The sequence below is a fragment of the Theropithecus gelada genome, chromosome 4, assembly GCF_003255815.1.
Source record: "Theropithecus gelada isolate Dixy chromosome 4, Tgel_1.0, whole genome shotgun sequence".
NCBI classification, from domain to species: domain Eukaryota; kingdom Metazoa; phylum Chordata; class Mammalia; order Primates; family Cercopithecidae; genus Theropithecus; species Theropithecus gelada.
This window is the reverse complement of record NC_037671.1, coordinates 153,969,838-153,989,851: the sequence shown is the minus strand read 5'-3', so window position 1 is coordinate 153,989,851 and position 20,014 is coordinate 153,969,838. Positions and strand designations below refer to the sequence as shown.

The window sequence follows — 20,014 nt, the reverse complement described above, 5'->3', positions numbered from 1 at the left end:
CCTTTTATATTATAATACAGTGTATTTCAGAAAGGAGCTATTCAATAAATATAAGATGTATTTCATGTAATAATTTCAAAAGTTAAAGTATTTTTAGCTTTCTTATGAAGTTTAAGAAAGGAAAGAACTGGTGTTATCAGATTCCATGTTAACTGTAATACCTTATATCCAGGTATTATAAAGTTTACTATTTTGTTTGTATATTTATTTTAAGTTCATTTCTGATTTGTTTATGCTGTACAGAGTAGTTTTTCCTTGTTGATGAGTCTGATCTACAGTAAAAACCAAAAAACTTAATAAGCTTCTTAAATTTGGTACATCATGTATATAGTTAGAAACACACACATCAGGATATTCCAATTTTGCAAATACTTTAAAATAGTTGAATTACGGACACTATTTATATATAAAGATACTTTTGATTTTTATTTACCACCTAACTTTTTTTATAGATTTTTCATTTTTGTTGCTACCATGCAATATTCAAAGGGTACAAAGTTATATACCTTTTGTACTTTTTCAAAGATTGTAAAAATAATGTTTGAGAATATCTTCAAAGTCATCCAAGACAAGGAACGCATGCCACATAGCGATAGTTGACCCAGCTACTAAGAATATTTCTAGTGCAGCATTTCATGTCAAAGAAATGTAAGTAAGGGAAGAAACCCAAATACTTGAATTCAAATGGAAGACTAATGTTATGAGTAAACTTTTAATTGGTTATATGATGACTAAATCATTTTCACTGAATATACTTAGAATATTTGACTAAACTCACTTTTTATGAGATTACAATAATCATTGCTCACAGCATTATATACCAGCTGTGAAAGATGCTTAGAAAAATACTTTACACAGAGTAAACACTAAATAAATGTTAGTCATTGCTGTTTTGGTTATTACTGCTGTTGCTAATTTTAAGCCAAATGATTTATTTTAGATGTGTCCTTCATTAAGAAGAAAAATAGTTACCATTACATTTAAATTTATATGCTAAAAAATGTCATGGGACAATCCAAATCATTACTTGCAAACAGAAATTATCTTAAGTAGTTCTTCAGCGGAATCATAACACTAAATAGAAAGAAGACCTGAGTAATTAGCTAGTTTTCCTGTGCCAAAGCACAATGTATACCACAATGAATAAAACTAATAAAGATAATAATAATAATGATAAATGCTTCCATAGCACTTACATGCTAGGCATTACTCTAAATATTTTATAGCCACTTACTCAACTAATTGTAACAAAAACCGTGTGTGGTAGATACTATTCTTATCTTAATTTAATAGATGAATTTTGCAGGTGGAAAGTGAAACAAAATCACTCAAGGTCCCAGAACTAGTTACTGAGGGAGCCATTAGACAAATCCAGGCTGTTTTGTGCAAGTCATGTCCTCAGTCCTGTTACTAACCTGCCTGTTTTGTGCTTTTTTTTTTTCTGTGGTGTTTCTTTGGGTCAGAATGTTAGTTGGTCTGCATTTCTTAAATACTGTCATCTTTCTATAATTTAAAATAACATTCTTGGTCTCGTTTATAATTTGTTACTATATGTATGTAAATGTGTAATACTACCTCATTAATTCATATTAAGTAAAAATGTCAGTGAGCTTTGGATTTAAAGAACAGAGTATATTTTAAAATACAGCTTTATAATTTTTAAGTATATACAGATATTGACCTAGAGATATACAGATTCTTACAGGATCTACAATTATAACAATTAGAATAACTTATCATGGCTTAATTTATGGTAAAATCCACATATCTAAAGTGCTAGAGAATATCTGAAAGATATTGGTTCTTTAAATAGTTTTAAATATTATTCCTACTGCTTCCTACATAAATTTGCCACAACAGTGAATAATAATGTTTTGAAATCTTACTATGGTGCTGAGAGTATGTGAGCATTATCCAGGTTGAATCAATGACATTAGTAAGCAAAGGTAATATTCAAACTAGTGATTGTTGGAATAAGGGTCAATTCAAAATTAGTGGCATATAAATCAAGGCTAATGTTCAATCTTTACTTTCATCTGCAGCATGCCAAGTGATATTTTCTTAGCTCATGATTTGGGTGAAGGCTGTGGCTGGATGTATAAGAATACTGCTTGAGGGAATCATGGTTAGAAACCTCTGCCTGCATTTTTTGATGAACTAAATATCTAGAGCCAACCTATTTCTCTCTTAGAACGTCACAGTTTTCAAGGCAGCCAAAAGTAGATGAAAACATATTTTGGGGGTACCAGAAAAAAAAAACCACCTTGACTTCTTGATCCTGATACCAATTTTGCAATAGGAAAAAGGGAAAGTTGAAATGCTTTGGCGTGGAGTTTGAGCTTAAACTAAGATAAGATTGGTACCAGAAAAATCGAACATCTACCTTTCAAGCTGTAGCAGTCTTTGAGTGACTGGCTGAAGGAATGTCACAGACAGGGAGGGACACAACCAAATGAGCTTCTGCTGATTTTTATTGAGTACTTGCACACAGTTATTAAGGCGGTATTTCAAACTGCCATGTATTTCTTTTTTTAAGTAATGTAAAAATAAGTAGACATTACTCATTATGTTAAATATGTTGTATCAATCTGCGCTTCCTTTAAAAGAACAAACCATTACAGAAGTCAGACTCTAAAACTATCAGAGTGAATATGTAGGACTTAAGTGGTATTTACAGACCTGTGCAGCCTCCTTCTTGGAAGCTGAAATAGCCGTGGGCACAGCGGTCACATTTCTTCCCTGTGACTCCGGGTTGGCACCAACATTGTCCACTCTCTTCACAGTCGAATGACTTAGACCCAAAAGAATTGCAGTTGCAGGGAACACAGCCCCTTGCTGATTGCAGACCAAAGGTCCCAGGCTGGCAATGGAAGAGGAGAGAAAAATTAAATTTAAATCAGTTAACTCAAAGTGAAGCAAGAATCACAATACCAAAGATCTGGTGGGAAAAAAGGAACTTGGGAGTTATCAGGATTCCTCACTGATGTTATGACAACTGGGTTTTCATTCAATCAAATGGACCTTTTCTAGGATATCCAAAGAGAAAAGTTCAATTATTCTGATATTTTATCAAAATTAACTGCAGAATTTGGCACTTCCTTTACTGTCTGTTGTATTTTCACCAGCCTGTCCCAATACTTCTCAAGGTTCCAATAGCAATATGGAAAGGACCTATAGGTGATATTTCTAGTCTTAATTTAAAATTTTACTTGCTTCTTTCTTAGTAATCTGAATTGATTACTTTCAGATCTATGGATTCCTACTTGGTAAAAGTACTTTCAGCATTATCGACCAGCAGCCTAATGTTAAAATAATCCTTTTCGCTCTAGCATTTGATAGAATTCTGTCACTATCCATACATACTTTTAATCATTGCTATAATGTTCATATTATAAACATAATTTTCAGGTTATGCTTACACTGACCAAGTAATTGGTTCAACAAACATTTGATTTCTTGGGTTTCATTCTAATAATTGAAATTGCTTAGTGAGAACACGTATTAAAGAACCAGAGCAGGTAGGTAAAGGAAACTTTCATTCTCTGATGAGTTATTCATATGCATATCTCTTATCTATCTATAACAAATCATCTTTTACGGTCAAGTTTGCATTACCAGCTTCGGCTGACTTTCTTGAAATGCATGTTATCAGGCCTAAAATGACAATGTTAGAAAATGCTGATGGATCAAAAAATCACTTGTATCAGAAAAATGAAAAGAATCTATCCTGCTTAAAGTATTTCAGGGTTATTTTAAAAAAATATAAAGCATGTCACATTATTATGATATTTTAATCTGGAAAATTAGTCTTGGTAATTACTTCTTTGTAAAAATAATTCTTATTGTGGAAAATTAGACTTAATCATTGCTTCTTGGTAAAAAAACAAATCTTGCCACTTAACGTGAGCCACCCAGAGAGAAGTGAATAAGCCTCATTATATATTTTAGATATTATTGTTAGTAGTTTTTAGAATGTTATAAAAATGAAATCAAACTGAAAATTAGGCTTTTAAAATGACTGTAGCTAAGAATAGTTTTATTTTTAAAATGTAAAATTGGTTGACTGAGTTTGACAATCATTCTCATCTTTACATGTACTTCTGGTTTTATTTTTATTTCTAGTTCTAATTCAGATTGTGGTAAACGATTAAAGAAAAAAGCATGTAACAGTCCCAACAGATGACATGACTTTGAAATTAAATTCACCTATATAAAAAAAACTAACCATATAGTATTATTATTGGTAAAAAGAAATTCACGTAAAATTGTAGATACCCGGCTTAGAGAAATAATCAGAAATTGGAACAATTATTAAAGCAAAAGCATGCCTGTTACAATATTATTTATCATGGTGAATAACTATGCAGGCACTTAAATGTTCAATGTTAGAAAAATTGTTAAATAAATTAAATGATGACATCCACATTATAAAATAATATGCAAGAATTAAAATCCTGTTTTGAAGCAGTTTTAATGATATAAATATGCTTAGGATATAGCATGAAATAGAAACTAAACAAAAATACGAAATTATATAAATACTATGTAAATTTCAATTACATACCCATAATGACACACACACTACCCAGACACACAAACAGAAACAGAAATATATAGACAAAAAGACTAAACATAATATATTAAAACAGTATTGAAAAATATCTGAGTCATAGAATTGTATTCATCTTTATTTCAGAAATTATCTTCACTCATATATATATGCTGATATATGTACACACATATATATACACAGACATATATATACATAGACTTATATAATTACATCTATATCTATATATGCAACACACTCATATTGATTTACTCATTAAAGGGGTGTGTGTACACCCCTTTAAATCAATCAAATATCAAATGAAATTCTAAATTATATCTATCATTTTAAAAATTCCAAAGTTGATCATGTAAGGAAATATACAAGAAGAAATGGCTCTACCTCACATTTCAAATATTTAAATAATGTAGCTTTAAAGGCTAAGTTGTAGCAAAATAAATACTACCAAATTTCAGTAATAAAATGTTTACAAATTTGTTCAAAAATTTATTTCAAAGGCTAAAGAAAACCCCACTAGTAAACAAACTTAAGGACCAGACATTCATAGTCAGTAATTGAAATTAATGAGGTAAAACAAATACAGGAGAGAATGTCTGTCCAGACCCAGTGGGAAATTGGATGGGTTCCCATAAATGTGTCTCTCTCGGGGTAATAAGAACTAGCATTCACATACTGTGCTTCCTTTTTGAAAAGCACGATTCTAAACCCTTTACAAATCTAAACTCTTTACAAATATGACTCATTTACTCCTCATGATAACCCTGGCAGACAGTTGTCATTCTCACCACTTTTTTATTGAGTGGTGAAACTGAGGCACAGACAGGTTAAGTAAGTTGCCTAAGGTCATGAGCTAACCAACTGTGGAGTCAAGATTCCAGATCAGCTAGGTTAGCTCCGGAATTCGAGTTCTTAGCTCTCACACATACTGCCGCAGAGGAAGAAATAGTCTCAGGATAAAACCCTGCTTCATGCAATAGTACTGTAAGACATGTAGGGCTTGAATGAACGTTGATTTTCTGCTAAATTTATATTTTGGAGACATTTTAATCAGTTATTATCTTTTTTTATTGTAAATGTATGCATTTGTTTTTGAAAAAAATTATTTTAAAGATGTTTTCATTTAACTACACTAGTAATAATAATAGTAATCAGGTCTAACATTTACTAAAAACTCTCCATGCTCCTGCCTGATACACTGTTCTCACTGCTGCCCTGAGACACCTTGGAGGCGCCTTATCCGATCTACCTTCCAGACAACCTGCAGTGCAGCATTTCACTGAATGAAAGCCTCCAGTTTCTTGGCTTTTGGATCCACCAGAGGCGCTCTGTAATGGACTGAATGTTTATGTTCCCCCAAAATTCATATGTAGAAATCTTAACCCTCAAGGTGGTGGTATAGACAGGAGGTGCGGCCTTTGGGAGGTGATTAGGTCGTGAGGATGGAGCTCTCCTGAATGGGATCACTGCACTTATAAAAGAGGCCCCAGAGAGGTTCCTCCACCATGTGAGGTTCCATGGGGTAAATGACTGTCTAGAGAAAGAGGGCCCGCACTAGATAGGAAATCTGCTAGCGCCTGGATCTTGTACTTCCCAGCCTCCAGAACTGCGAGAAATGAATTTCCGTTGTTTACATGCCACTTAGTCTATGCTATGCTCTTATAGCACTCAGAATGAACTAAGATGAGCTTCCACAAGATTATCTTTCTCTCAGGCTGATTACAATAAGATACTAGAGTCTTCCTGACCAATTCAGGATTCCTTTAGTGGGTAAAATTTGCTTGTGTACATCCCACTGGCTTGGCCAAGAATTTAGGGTTTGACAAAATTCACCAAATGAGGCTTTTCCTACCCAGTGTTTCCTTCTATGTTTTCCTGGGAGTCAGAACCCCATTGCAGCAGCAGGCTATGCTCTCTCCCACTTCATGCTTCATTGGCCTTTCCCCCAGGAAATCTCTTGGCATTTGCTTCTTGGAGTATGTAAGCAGACATAAACTCTCTGAAGTGGATCTTACTACAGATGAAGAAGCTGAATTACAGAAAGATTCAACGAATTTATAGCTAGGAAGTAATGAGGCCGGGATTTGATCTAAGGCAGTCTGACATCAAAATTTGTTTTTTAAAAAATGTGTGATAATGAGCCAAGAACTAAAACCATGAGTTGTTTTTCACTTCTTCTTCTTTACCCTTTATTTCCCTCTCTCCTTCTATGCCCTATCCTCAACTCCCTGCAGGTCCTCACTCTATACTGGCAAGTTTTGTCTCCTGCTCTTCTGCAGCTCAGCCTGGGACCTCTTCTTCCCTCCCTCACTCTCTTCCTTCTTCCCCAGCATTTGTTTTGTTTTGTCCTGTGATAGGAGAACCACACTTTTGTAATTAGAAAAAACTTCCCCCATTTGGGGTACTTGTCCATTTATAGTGTGTGAAAATGTGTTTCTTGTGTTTGTCGTACACATAAGCACAATTGATGTGGAGATTAACAAAATTTTTACTGATGATAAAATGCCAGATAAACGGGCTGAGTTTTCTTGGGCAAATCACTTTCTCTGCCAGATTTCCCTTCATTTGTTCATTCATAAAAGTTAGCTTTATCCAAAGGATGCCTGAAGTCCCTTCCATTTCTAAGATTATAGGTTCTCGCAAGTAGATTTTTATTTGATTTCTACATATTCATGGTTAATTGAAAGTTGGGTTAATTGAAAGTTTTATGACCCTATGAACTTGAATATGCTTTTTAAAGCATATGGATGGTTATTTTTAAAAGGGCAAGGGTTCAATTAGGAATTGACTAATTTTTGCATTTGCAATTTGCACACCTAGCAATTGTTACTTGGTAAAATGCCACCAGGGAACTTCAGCCGCAGCACACAGAACACAACATGCGGAGGCATGAGCCATGCAGTGCCTCTGGGATTACCGGAGCTGGGGCCCGATAGGCTCCCCGAGGGCACCCGCTGGAGCTGCCGACAGCCCACCTCTGAGGAGAACCCAGCACCCGTTGCGCTCTCCGCGGCTGCTCCTCCTGTTGGTGCACCTGCCTGCCGAGGTTGCACTGTTTCCCTACGAAGTCTGATTTACAGACACATCTTCCTGTAATATCACATTGCGGTGACACAGAGCCAACGGGATCGCAGTCACATAGCACACAGAATCGCTTCTCTGGATCCCACCACATATTGGGCTTTAAAAGCCAACCATAAAATAAAATAAAAACAAAACAGAGCAATGATATTATTCAAGAGATAGAAGCAGATGATACTTTCAAACTTCCTACAGTAAGGCCAGTTTGACATAGGAGAAATGCTTGCTTCTGCTTAACTATCTTTATCACAAATACAATGCATTTCTGTCAAAGAGCTAGAGCGAATCTGTCCGCTCTCATGGAGGAATCTGAAGTTGCTTGCCATACTGAAAGCAGGGCAATCGGTATGTTCGGGGACTGAGAACAACATGCTCTATTTTAATTGAATATTTTGTTTTAGCAAAATAATGCATCTTAAAAAATACCTTGATTAGCTTCTCTACTGAAAACTTCTGTTAGGTACAGTTCTCACAGGAAGTAGCTTTTAAATGATGGAACTAGAAGAAGGTGTTTGCTAAAAAGCAAAGGGAGTAACATTTTTGTTTTGTTTTGTGTTTTGAGACAGAGTCTCACTCGGTTGCGCAGGCTGGAGTGCAGTGGCACCATCTCGGCTCACTGCAACCTCTGCCACCCGGGTTCAAGCGATTCTTCTGCCTCAGACTCCCGAGTAGCTGGGATTACAGGTGCCTGCCACCACACCTGGCTAATTTCTGTAGTTTTTAGCAGAGACGGGGTTTCACCATCTTGGCCAGGCTGTTCGTGAACTCCTGACCTTGTGATCCACCTGCCTCGGCCTCCCGAAGTGCTGGGATTACAGGCGTGAGCCACCGCACCCGGCCCCGGGAGTAAAATTTTATTCTGCCAAAAATGTAAAGGCAAAACAAAGAGTATCTCCACAGATTAAGATTAAATTTGCATGCTTTTTGTTTCAGAAATGTCTGAATTAAAGCGAATATAATACACATTCACTGCCAAACAAAATGTTAGCTTAAGGTCAAGTGGTAATGTACAATGAATTTTGTTCTAGTGTGAAAAAAACTTTTCACTGATCACAGTCATTTCACTTGTAGAATTAGATAATCCCAAACCTTCCTTTTAATATACGAAGGTATACAAAACATGTCATGAAAAGTCAGTGAACATTTGCAAAGAGAAAGTAACGTATGGGTCAGCCTCTACTCTTTACCTTGCATTTGTCACACCTCTGACCCTGCACGTTGGCTCTGCACTCACACTGTCCAGTTTGACTGTGGCAAATCTCAGAGAAAGAGCCATTGGCATTACAGCGACAGGCTGCAAAGAGAAGAGAAATCTGTGGTCAGGAAAACTTTCTAATAGTCTTAATAGGTTTTGTTAACTAATAATATACCCCACATGGTAACATGGACACTTAAGTTCAGTAACAGAATGTGAAGTGCCCTGTTAGGCATTTAACCCCTATGACAATTCTACAAGCTGTAGACATAATTCACGTAAAGGCTTTAGCAACTTGTCTGGCCCATCATATGCCATTAAAATATTAATGTCATCATCATTATTCCAATTTTGAGCATGAAGACACTGAAATCGAAAGAAGCCATAGCTTATACGAGTCCATATGCCTGTTCTGTCATATAGGTGAGTCCAGAACGTAATGGGAACTTGGAGTTCTTGACTCAAGGTGTAATGCTGTTTTAGTTCTTTACAGATACATCAGGGTAACACTTAAAATACTATTATCCCATTGTAAGTAATGCATACTGACTTTAGAACTAAAATAATTTTGAGGAATTATCAAAATTAGTAGCACCCCTGGCATAATTTTAATGTTACTATTCATCTAGACAAATTTAGTTATTTTTTTGATTTAATGATTTACTATGTGCCAGTTTTTGTGTTAAGCTTAAAAAATGGTTTGAGGTTAAATATTTATGCCTTTTTTAAGATTCGAAAGTTTATAAGACAACAACATCATCATTTCAAGTATCTTAAGACTATAGCATTATAGCATTTAAGAATCACTTTTATTTTACATTTTATAGGCTATCTCCAAACATAGAAAATATATGTAGTTTAAGTAATCTTTCTTTCTTTTTTGCTTTGTTATAAAGCTGTCTGAGGTTATTCTAAAATGTAGAATAAATCAGTCTAAAGCTCAAGTGGCCTTTTCACAAATAGAATAGTAATTCATTGTTTACCCTGTATTTTTAATGGTACATATAATTGCATTTATACCAGAATAAAAACACAAGGAGGAGATGACATGGGAATTTAGGCTACTCACAGATGATTTTGTTAAATTTCTGAATACTTTGATTTGAACACAACTTAAAATTATGTTATCAACAGGTACTCTATCAGCCTATGCTAATATTTTATTCTCCTGGCTCTAGGTTCTCCTTTTAAAAAACAAACAAATAAACAAACAAAACAACTGCTTTTCTAAAAACTGCTTAATTTATCTTCCAGTAAAATTTGTCTTCAGTGTCTGCCAAGTGGATACTAGAGTAACGGCCATGGAGAAACGGAAAGAGCCTATGGATAGTCTATAGCTGAAATATAAGGAAAGGCTGAAAATTTTTCCTTTAAATATCCATTTTCATCTGATTTATCAAATTTGTATATGCTTTTATTATTTTATGAAAGTTTCTTATGCATATCATACATACATTTTAAAAACATCAAATTATTTAGACTTTAGAAGTCACTTCTTCTTAGAGTGTAAACTGCAAAATTAAATTTACCATAAATATGATGGTTATTAATTAACGTTATCTTAAAAAAACAAAGCAATATAAAGTTTTTGCTAAAGTGTCATTTCAATGGAAAAGTATGACACCAACAATATACACAAATTTAAAATGCAAAATGTATTTCTTTGTAGTGGTGTACTTTTCTTGAACAAATCTATAGGTAACTAAAATAATGTATTTTCATGAAATTTCTTTCCTTGAGGTTTTACCACCTATGCATAGAAGTGATAATTGTACACTGGGACTACAGTGATAATTGTACACTGGGACTACAGGCGCCTGCCACCTCGCCCGGCTAGTTTTTTGTATTTTTTAGTAGAGACGGGGTTTCACCGTGTTAGCCAGAATGGTCTCGATCTCCTGACCTCGTGATCCACCCATCTCGGCCTCCCAAAGTGGTGGGATTACAGGCTTGAGCCACCGCGCCCGGCCGGAAAGGAAGAATTTCTTAGGCTCCCTATGATTTTACACATTTATCAAGAATTCAGTGTTTAATGGCACTTTGAGCCTGTTGGAAATTTTGCTTTAAAAAAAGATCAAAGTACAGGTTACATTAATAGGTGCCAGTTGGTACAGAGAGTGATCTGGTTTTGATTCAACAAATTATCATTATTAAATAACAAAGTTAGAACTCATCTTCTAAACCTGTGATGAAAGAGACACATTTGTTAATGAAAAAGGGGACCCTACTGGGTCTTTAGTGCTTACAGTAGAGTTGATGATAGGCTACATTACAGTGGTTTCTATAATTCTGCATGTCCTGGGACCCACCTGAATAATTGGAAGGGCCTCTCACATAAACTGGACAGAAATGAATGGATAGGCTGGTCTCATAATCTACTGTGCTTAAACATTATGACAGTAGATGAAGCTGATGATGGCGAAGTGCTAACATTGGATTCACATTCTATTTGACCTTCTGCAACAAGATTCCCCTTCATATTATAATCCCACTGACATTAACGATTTGGAAATTCTATGTAGTATTAATATAGCTAAAAAAGTAAAGAGGGGAGAAATGTATTATACTAGTATGGATGAAGCCCTAGAGTAGCTAATTTTGTGGAAGGAAAACACTGAAAGAGCATTCTAGAAATAGTCCGTAAATTACTATTATGAAACTAAAATGAGGTTAATCATTCAACAATGACAAATGCCAATGTGTGAAAATATTGGCAGAATTTTACACCTATTACAAAATATGACACTGTAAAGTTAACATATGAAAGCATAACTGATAAACATCTTCTGATGGCTAGTACTGAAATATCATGGGCAGAAAAATTTATTTCAGGCAAGTGATTAGAATTGAGATAAACAAAAAAAGGATACATGCGGTCTACCTAATGTGCAAATTCTTCTTTTCCTGCCGTGGACATAAGTTCATTAAAAAAACTTCCGCATGTAAATAGAAACATGTTTATCATGTGGAAAACAGTGACGCTTCAATAACACAGCAATTTTCAAAGGATTTACTCTATTAGTTAGTAGAAGGAAATGTTCTGGAATATGCAGACTCTGTATATTCTGCACATCTATCAACCATGTATTCCACATAATTTCCTACTCTTCAATCCACAGTCAAGAACTCATCAGCTACTTTGAAGTACAATACATCAATTCTGTCAGGGGCATCAATAGTTCAGGACTTACGCTGACAGTTCCTTGCATCAACTGCATCTCCAAAATATCCATCAGCACAGAGCTCACAGTACCGGCCTGTTGTACCTGGTTTACATATCAGACAGGAGCCAGACAAGCTGTCACAGCTGCCAGGGATGGAGAAGTCAAGGTTGTCATTGCATTGGCATGGCTGACATGATCCTCCAGGTACAGAGGGTTGTCCAAAATAGCCTTCTGCACACCTAAGGCAAGAAATTTCATCAGTGAGCCTTTAGGGGGACCTCAGTTGGGGCAATGTTTACATATTTTTCATTCTTCCCTTCTCCCAGGATGATGGCTTTTCCTTTTAAGTGTTCCTTTTCTCAAACGCAAAGTGATTAAAAAAATGTTTTTCTACGACTGCAGTGTAGATACAAGATGAAATCCTGCCAGCCCGCTAGTAATTAGATTTCAGCCCCCAAAAAATATATATATAATCTTGTCACTGGCACTGAAGACGAGACCAAAGCATAATAAGAATCTGCTGCTGGCACTCTGGAGGAATCCAGGTCCATGCTGGAAAGCCTTTGTAGTACAACACATCATGTGTCTCTACTCCAGTTGGTTATTTTCTCTACAACTATGTAAGGTTCACATTTTTTGTTGTTGTTGCAGCCAGAACTTGTTATGAGGAAACAGGCTCACAAGGAAATTCAGTAATAAGAGTTCAGAATTTATTAACTAGAAACTGTGACTCAGAAGATTCTTATTAATTGGGTGGGGGCTGTGGGTATATCTGAATTAATAATCTATTTGTATGTATTTGCATATGAATTCAGAGGCAGATTTTCATTGAAGGCTTTACTAAAGGGAAGTTTGAGAAAGCATGCCTGCATATTATGGGAATATGCCACAAGGTGATACTGAACTGTGCCTGCCAACTCTATCAGCAAATCCAGGTTCTTTCTTTCTTTCTCTTTCTTTCTTTCTCTTTCTCTTTCTCTCTTTCTTTCTTACCAAAAACTATCTACATATTATTGGAAAAACAAAAGTTTGTTTATAGGGCATGGCAGAGAAGACTTTTTTAAAATTATTGCAGCAAATTTTCTCTGACCTAAATGTTATGTTTTAAAATGCAACTTACTGCTACAGGCATGCAGAAATGTCCTTATAGGCAGCGCCTATTTATATTCTGCTCTCTCTTCTCTTTCAATGACATTTGCTCACGCTTTATACTAAGCCACACTTGCCAAAGGAGAAACAAAACAGGGCATCTGAATCTTATGGTCAGGCTAGCTCTGTTATCTTTGCCATCTTATGAAGATAAAGTCTTTTGCAGCAAGTGTCAAAATTGAAGGGGATCAAAAACAATGTGAGAGAATATAATTTTCTCAGTAGTTACACTACTTTTATGCTCATCTACTCACAGATATGCAGTCATTATTTAGAGAAAGGCTCTCTCCCATTTGAAATAAAAATGGTTTAAATCCAGTACATTATGTTGAGAGTACTTTAACAAATCACAATTCTGGGGCAGAGTCATTAATTTGGTGCAGATATACTGACTATTCTTAGTTTTCTAGAAAATGTATAGATACTTAGGTACTATAATTCATAGATTTGATCTTTTATCATAATTTTGTAAATGAAATTACTTATATTCACAAAAGATTTTATCCATTTATGAGTTGTATAAATATTGCTTAGAAGAATACTGCCAACCACAAATATAATTGTTCATTAATTCTCTATTATAAAATATGTAATAAAATTTGAGTGCATAAAATTCCCCCAAAATCCCTTCAGGAGAGACATTTGATAAAGATAAGAAGAAGATTCTTTTGAATTTTAACCTGATTCTTCTTGCCTTATTTAATATTCAGAGCTTATGATCACATCCACGTATATTCACATCTCATTTTGTTTACCAGTAAGAGAGTCACTTTGCGCCACTGGAATAAGGATATAGAATGATCATTATCACAGCAAATGAAAACCTATTATTTTCAGCTCGCTTTCCTCAAGATGACTTATTGCCCTTCAGAGATATGGCTTTATATAACGAGATCTGGGAATTTTTCTTAACTTAGATAGCAATTAATAAGACTGAAATTCGCCATAACAAAAAAAAAACTCATTTCAGGAAGAAGATAAGTACAATTAAATAGAATAACTAAAGAAGTATCTGTCTTTTATTTTTTTTCTTGCAGGACATATAACGAAAATTTGTGAATATACATGATAGAAAAATCATATGCCATGTTACTGAAAGTGGGACTATTTTCTGCAACACTTCAGCATATTACTGGTGTATGGGTGTGTATTTCTATACAGAGAACAGTATTAGAGATTTCTGAAGATGTTCCATTCAGAATTAAAAAGTAATTTGAGGGTCAGAGAATATAATACTGCTAATCATATAACTTTTATTAATAAAAATAATGTGTTAGAGTCTGATCAAGTTGGATTCACCTAATTAAAATCAGTTTAAATCACAGTCCTTTGGTTTTTCACTCCACCAAAAATCATTGTAATGTGAAATGTCAAGCCCCCTCATTTTCATATGCAAGGCAGAATGAGTGCATTTAAAAAAATAGTTTATTGAATGCCTTGCTAGAAACGGACATCTTGACATAACAAAGGCATTGTTCCTTTCCATATCTGTTACCTTTTTCAAATAAAATTGCAATATTTTGAAAAAGGACCATTTAAATGTAAATAAGACTCCAGATAACACATGCAGTTATTTGTTACTCTTGCTGCTATTGATAATTTAGGAACAATGTTAGAGGGAGGGAGGGAGAGAAGAAGAGAAAGGGAGAGGTGGAAAAAGAGCGGACGTGCAGAGAAGCAACAATGAGAAGAAAGCAACCGCATTGATGAGACTTTTATCTCATTCTGCACCATCATTTTTTCAGCAACTTTTGGCTAAAATCATGGTCTACATTTCTATTATCTATACACTGAAAACAATGAAACAATATAATGCTAGCTTAATCTAGCCAAGCAAATGAGAAAAGCTCTTGTTTCTCCCACCCCATTCAAAAAAAAAAAAAAAATCAGCTGAGCACTTTTACATGGTACTAATATAAAGAAGGTACCATCTTATACTACAGTCCATGGAGAATGAACACACATTTTAAAATGTAGCAGTAGAACAACTGGAGATATGCAAATGCTATTATGGCAGCACAGAAAAGGGCAACCAACTCAGATTAGGCCTAATCAAGGACATTTTCAGGATGATAGTGCTGACTTTTGGGAGCTGAACAGGGATTAATTAGCCTCGGGCGGAGGAGTGAAAGGGCTGCAATCCTCCAGGCAGGGGGAACAGTATTGGCAAAGGCACAGAAGAGGGTGGCTGCTGTATAAAGGGGGGTGACTGTAATGCTGTGTTCCTACTTCCTCCCATTTGACACAATCAGCAAAAGACTGAGGGTGTTTGCCTGCTCAAATGATGCCTTTTGCAAGTTGGAAGAAAGTGTTCTCTCTAGACACATGCAGAAAAAGTAAAGAGACAGTGGACACAGCTAGACACCCAGGGACTTCATGGAAAAGAAGAGGGCAGACTGGATTCAAGCCCTCAATCTTCCCCTTCCCTGAGGGTCTTTGTGCAGTGTACAAACTGCACAACCACATATGAGTGGCCTCTTGACACCTCAGTTGGAGTCGCAGTTTTGCTAACAGCACTAGTAAGTCCCATGCTCTGCATTCAGGACCCAAAGGCACAAAGAGACTCAGAAATGAGTAGAAGGTCTCAAGAGCATAGTGATCAGAGGGGTGATTAGACTTGATTCCAATTCAGACATTCTGAAGCAGACAAAAACTAAATGGGATTTTGGAACTGAAGTTTAAGAAACAAAAAGGAATTTCTTTGATACCTGATATGAATCTTGAGGATAAAACTGTAGTTGAATTTTCAAAATATTAAGCAATTGGATTTAAATACTTTCCATATTTTCAGTGGCAACTGTGAAATTAGTCCTGGCTTTTGACCCCTCTCTCCTCACCTAGGGAGGAGTTGTTAAAAATTTGCCAGCTGGGGAGTGGGGAGGGCTTAAGAAGTCCATGTATCCCATTAGGTTTCATGTTGTCCTATAGAACCCACCAGGTGAACTTGCCACAGTCTTTTGGAAATGCCTTCTCCATAATGTATGACATGTTGCTGAGGTTATAGACTTATTCTGAAAGTATCTTAGTGTCCCATCAGGCAGGTATCCTCAGCATTTAACTCACTTTTAGCTCAATATTCTTTTTAATTGCTCTTGATGCTCTAAGGCTTACTTAATCCCTTTTAGTCCTTCAAGATACTGTCTCTTTGTTAATTTTTTTCTCCTCTTGTCCAGATGATAAAAGTCTAGAATCTTAGCAAAGGTGCCATGATGAATACCTGCTCCCCTCACTCTCTGACTCTTCTTTTTCCTTTGTTTAAAACATCCCCAGCAAAGCAGTGATACCTCAAAAACAGTGGTGTTTTGGCCATAAGTGAATGTTTTCCAAGCTGTAACTAGTGTTCTACTTGTGACAGAATACCAGTCCATATTTGGTTGTATCTTTTTTGGCCACTCTCCTGTTCACTGCTTTTCTTCACCCCCTGCATTCAAGAAGCAAGGCCATCTTGCGCTGCATGTCTGAGAGAAGGGATTTGACAGGGCAGAAGGCAGAGACATAGGAATCTTCCAGACTCCAAGCTCTGAAAGCCACCAGTTCCATGAATGTAGCTCATCCTCTTCCAAATAGAAAATGGGATGGAGTTGGAAAAATGATGATGGTAGAGATGCTGGTGGGTCTTAGCATGGAATGAAATAAGCTGAATGATTCTTGTGCCCCCAAGAATGGAATGAAAGTAGTTGGGAGGCTTTCTAGACCTGAAAGGAAAGGTAATGAGGAGGACAGGAAAAAAGGGATAGGTCAGCAGAAACATGCTTGGGTGAAATGCTCAGCACTGGCTGGCCCTACCATATGTCCCCTTGCTCAACACATACTCACAGACATTATACCCTCCCTTCTACCCTTGCATAACAAGGCCTTTGGTACTAGGTAAGCTTAATAGAACTTTGATTCAAGCTTGGAGAGAGGAGAAGAAAACAACTTGAAAGGGGCTCAGATTATGTTTCTAAGCCCTCACAGGTCCCACATATAGAGAAAGGGGTCTCAAAATATACATTAAATTGTGATAAAGACTATAAAGTTATAACTGTTGTCCCACCTGAGCTGTAGTCTGAGACATATTCCTGCTATATAGTTAAAGCAGAGAGTTTATGGCCACATAAGTTTAGGAAATGCTGAGCTAAACAAATTGAACAGATTTCTTCATTACACACTGTAGGACATGCCAGAACTTTTAACATGCAAATGGATGCTTCCCAAACTTATGTGATCACAGAATTCTTTATTCCAGGAACATCTACAATTTGGGAAATGTTGCTTTAGTTTTTAAATTCTGGTCTTATTTAGATGATGTGCATAAGCTGATCACACAAATCATTTACAGAATGGTTTTGATTACAAGATTTTCAATGCAACCAGTATCTCCTCCTTACCCTGACCCTTATCTTCCCTCTCTTCTACTTCAACAGGCACATCTCAAACAAAAAAATGTTTCCCTCATATTTTAGATCTATCTAAGGGGTTCTTTTGACTCACATAAATACAATGAAATTATAAATCTTAAATATTCCTGGAAAACCCTAACCTAAATTCTGGCTAGAAAAATATGCTATCAGTTGTGGAAAAACTTGAGCTGGAGATAAGATATGCCATTCATTACACTGCATATGCATGTTGCCATCTTCTGGATCAGATTAATACAGATTTTAGACAGGAAATCATGCTTTCTGTCAGGTATTTCGTTCCTTGGTGATTTTTGCTATTCAAATAGAATTCTCTGAAGAATACATGCAACCATCCTCACTTGCATTAAAGAAAGATGTGAGGTGCTGAGGGCAAGGATGGGAAAATGCATATATTTATATCCAATGTCTAGCCCTGTACCCAGCACATGGTAGTTGCTAAACAGATGTTTGTTAAGTAAAATGTGGGGTTTTAAATTATAGATGGTTCAGAAACTATTGTCTAACATGTATAGGGAGTATAGTACATAAAGCAGAGCAATATAAATATATCAGAGATTATGCTCACCTAGATAAGTGGATTTAATAGCCTTGTATGACAGAGCAGCTGTCATTTTCCAGTTGCTAAAAAAAAGGCTGCCTGTAGTGAACTGGGGGGTTTAAGCACTTGATGTAAATCTGTCTTGGCAATAATATGTTCTCCTATTATAGTAAGTAATATGCACATGCCTTTCTTTAAACACACACACAGACACACACACAATTAAAGATATCTAGTTTCTTGATTGCAAATAAACGCTGCTTGTTTCATTTTTTTTTTTTTCTTACATTCCTAATTTACAGATGCTTCCATACTCACAAATAGTACTTGTTGCTGCTAGGAACTGTCACTGGCAGTTTGTCCACAGACTGCTAGTCGCTAGCTAAATTCTCTCTGGGTGATAGGCTCCTGCTTCATTAATTTTATGCATCCTGGTTGAAACAGGGGTGATAGCTGCCAAGATGACAGGAAAAGACGGGCAAAAACAGCCCTCTTCAGGGTTAGCCTCAGTGATGATGAGTGAAAGCAGGTCACTTCCTCTGCACCCGCCCTCCCAGGAAGGGTAGCAGCGCGGACATTTCCAGTGCTGAAACCAGAGGGAGGTTTTTGTGTTTGGCAATGATGTCAAGGGGGATGTTTGTATCATTTTTATGCTGAGGCTGAATATATAGAAGAACTATTTCTTCAAAAACATTTCAGGAGGAAATATAATCACACAAATCACATAAAATAATACTCTTGTTTCCACTGCAAAGTAACCCAGTAAAATCAACAGGAATTAAAATACTGGTTTAGGAGTAATTAGAAGAGGATACAAATCATGATAATAAATTACATTTTGTTTCTATTTTCAAGTATATTTAAAGTAAATTATGAACCACTTGGTGAACTATGAACTATGCATTCAAGCTACATTTTAAGGACAAAAAGCTAATTATGAAAAATAAATGGTGCCGACAGAGACAGCAAGATAAATTTTAAAGTGCATGACTTTCCACTTGAGCAATACTTTCTACAAAGATTGTACGTTAATACTTAACCTTTAAGATTAAAACATTAATCAGATATTCTCTGAGTGAATGAAGATTTATGAAGCAATTTCTGAAAAATAAATAAATTACAAAAATATAATGCATTTGTTTGACAAGTGTGTTGAGAAACTTTATTTCACCTCATTGAGTGTGGCCATTTTTCTCCAAAGGATGATGCAAAGGATGATTGTATCTGTGGTTTTATAACTCCCAAGGTAGAAATCATTTTGCAAGACAGTGCAGCACACGCTTACCTCTCACAGCGTGGTCCTGTGTACCCGACAGGGCATCCATCACAGATCAATCCAAGACTCCGATCTAAATGGCACGTTGGGCTAAAGCTACGTTGATATTGTTGTGGAAAACAGGGACAAGGAAGAAACACATACACAAAGTCATTAGCAGCATTTTCTCATTTCTCTCTCCACTACTGCTCTGACAAAAGAGTACAGGCTGGTCATTCTCGCCCCAGAGATGGAGATTAGGGTCTGGCCAATGGAGGATGAAATGACATTGCTGTTTCTGCAGACATGAATATAGCCCAGTGGAGAGCAGTATCCCTGTGACATGTTATTAACTGACTTCCGACTGCTCTGGGTCGTGATCATCAGTAACAAGTGGAAATGTAGAGCTGCTTTTTAGAAATTCCTCCAGGCCTGGCACATATGCAGCCTCACATACTTTCTTCTCTAGCCAAATCCCTCTGACTTTGAAGCAGCCTGAAGAAATTTGTTAGAGATTTTGGAAATCTCAGTATGTGGCAGTGGTGGTGGCAGTTCTTCCTTCTTCAGCTGCTGCCATAGCGGGGCATGCCTGTGTGCAGGCTGTGGCATGTGCTTCCTTGCAGGTATGCCCTCACACCTCAGCAAAGCTTTCAGAAGAGATC

At 36.2% G+C, this 20,014-nt stretch overlaps 1 protein-coding gene across 1 annotated transcript in view; it reads right to left on the bottom strand.

The window, feature by feature from the left end:
- LAMA2 (laminin subunit alpha 2) overlaps positions 1–20,014 on the bottom strand; it is a 601,080-nt gene that overhangs the window by 203,954 nt on the left and 377,112 nt on the right. The window contains 4 exon segments of the mRNA XM_025382237.1: positions 2,680–2,860; positions 8,836–8,942; positions 12,035–12,246; positions 19,383–19,469. Of these exon segments, the coding sequence (XP_025238022.1) occupies positions 2,680–2,860; positions 8,836–8,942; positions 12,035–12,246; positions 19,383–19,469 (587 nt within the window).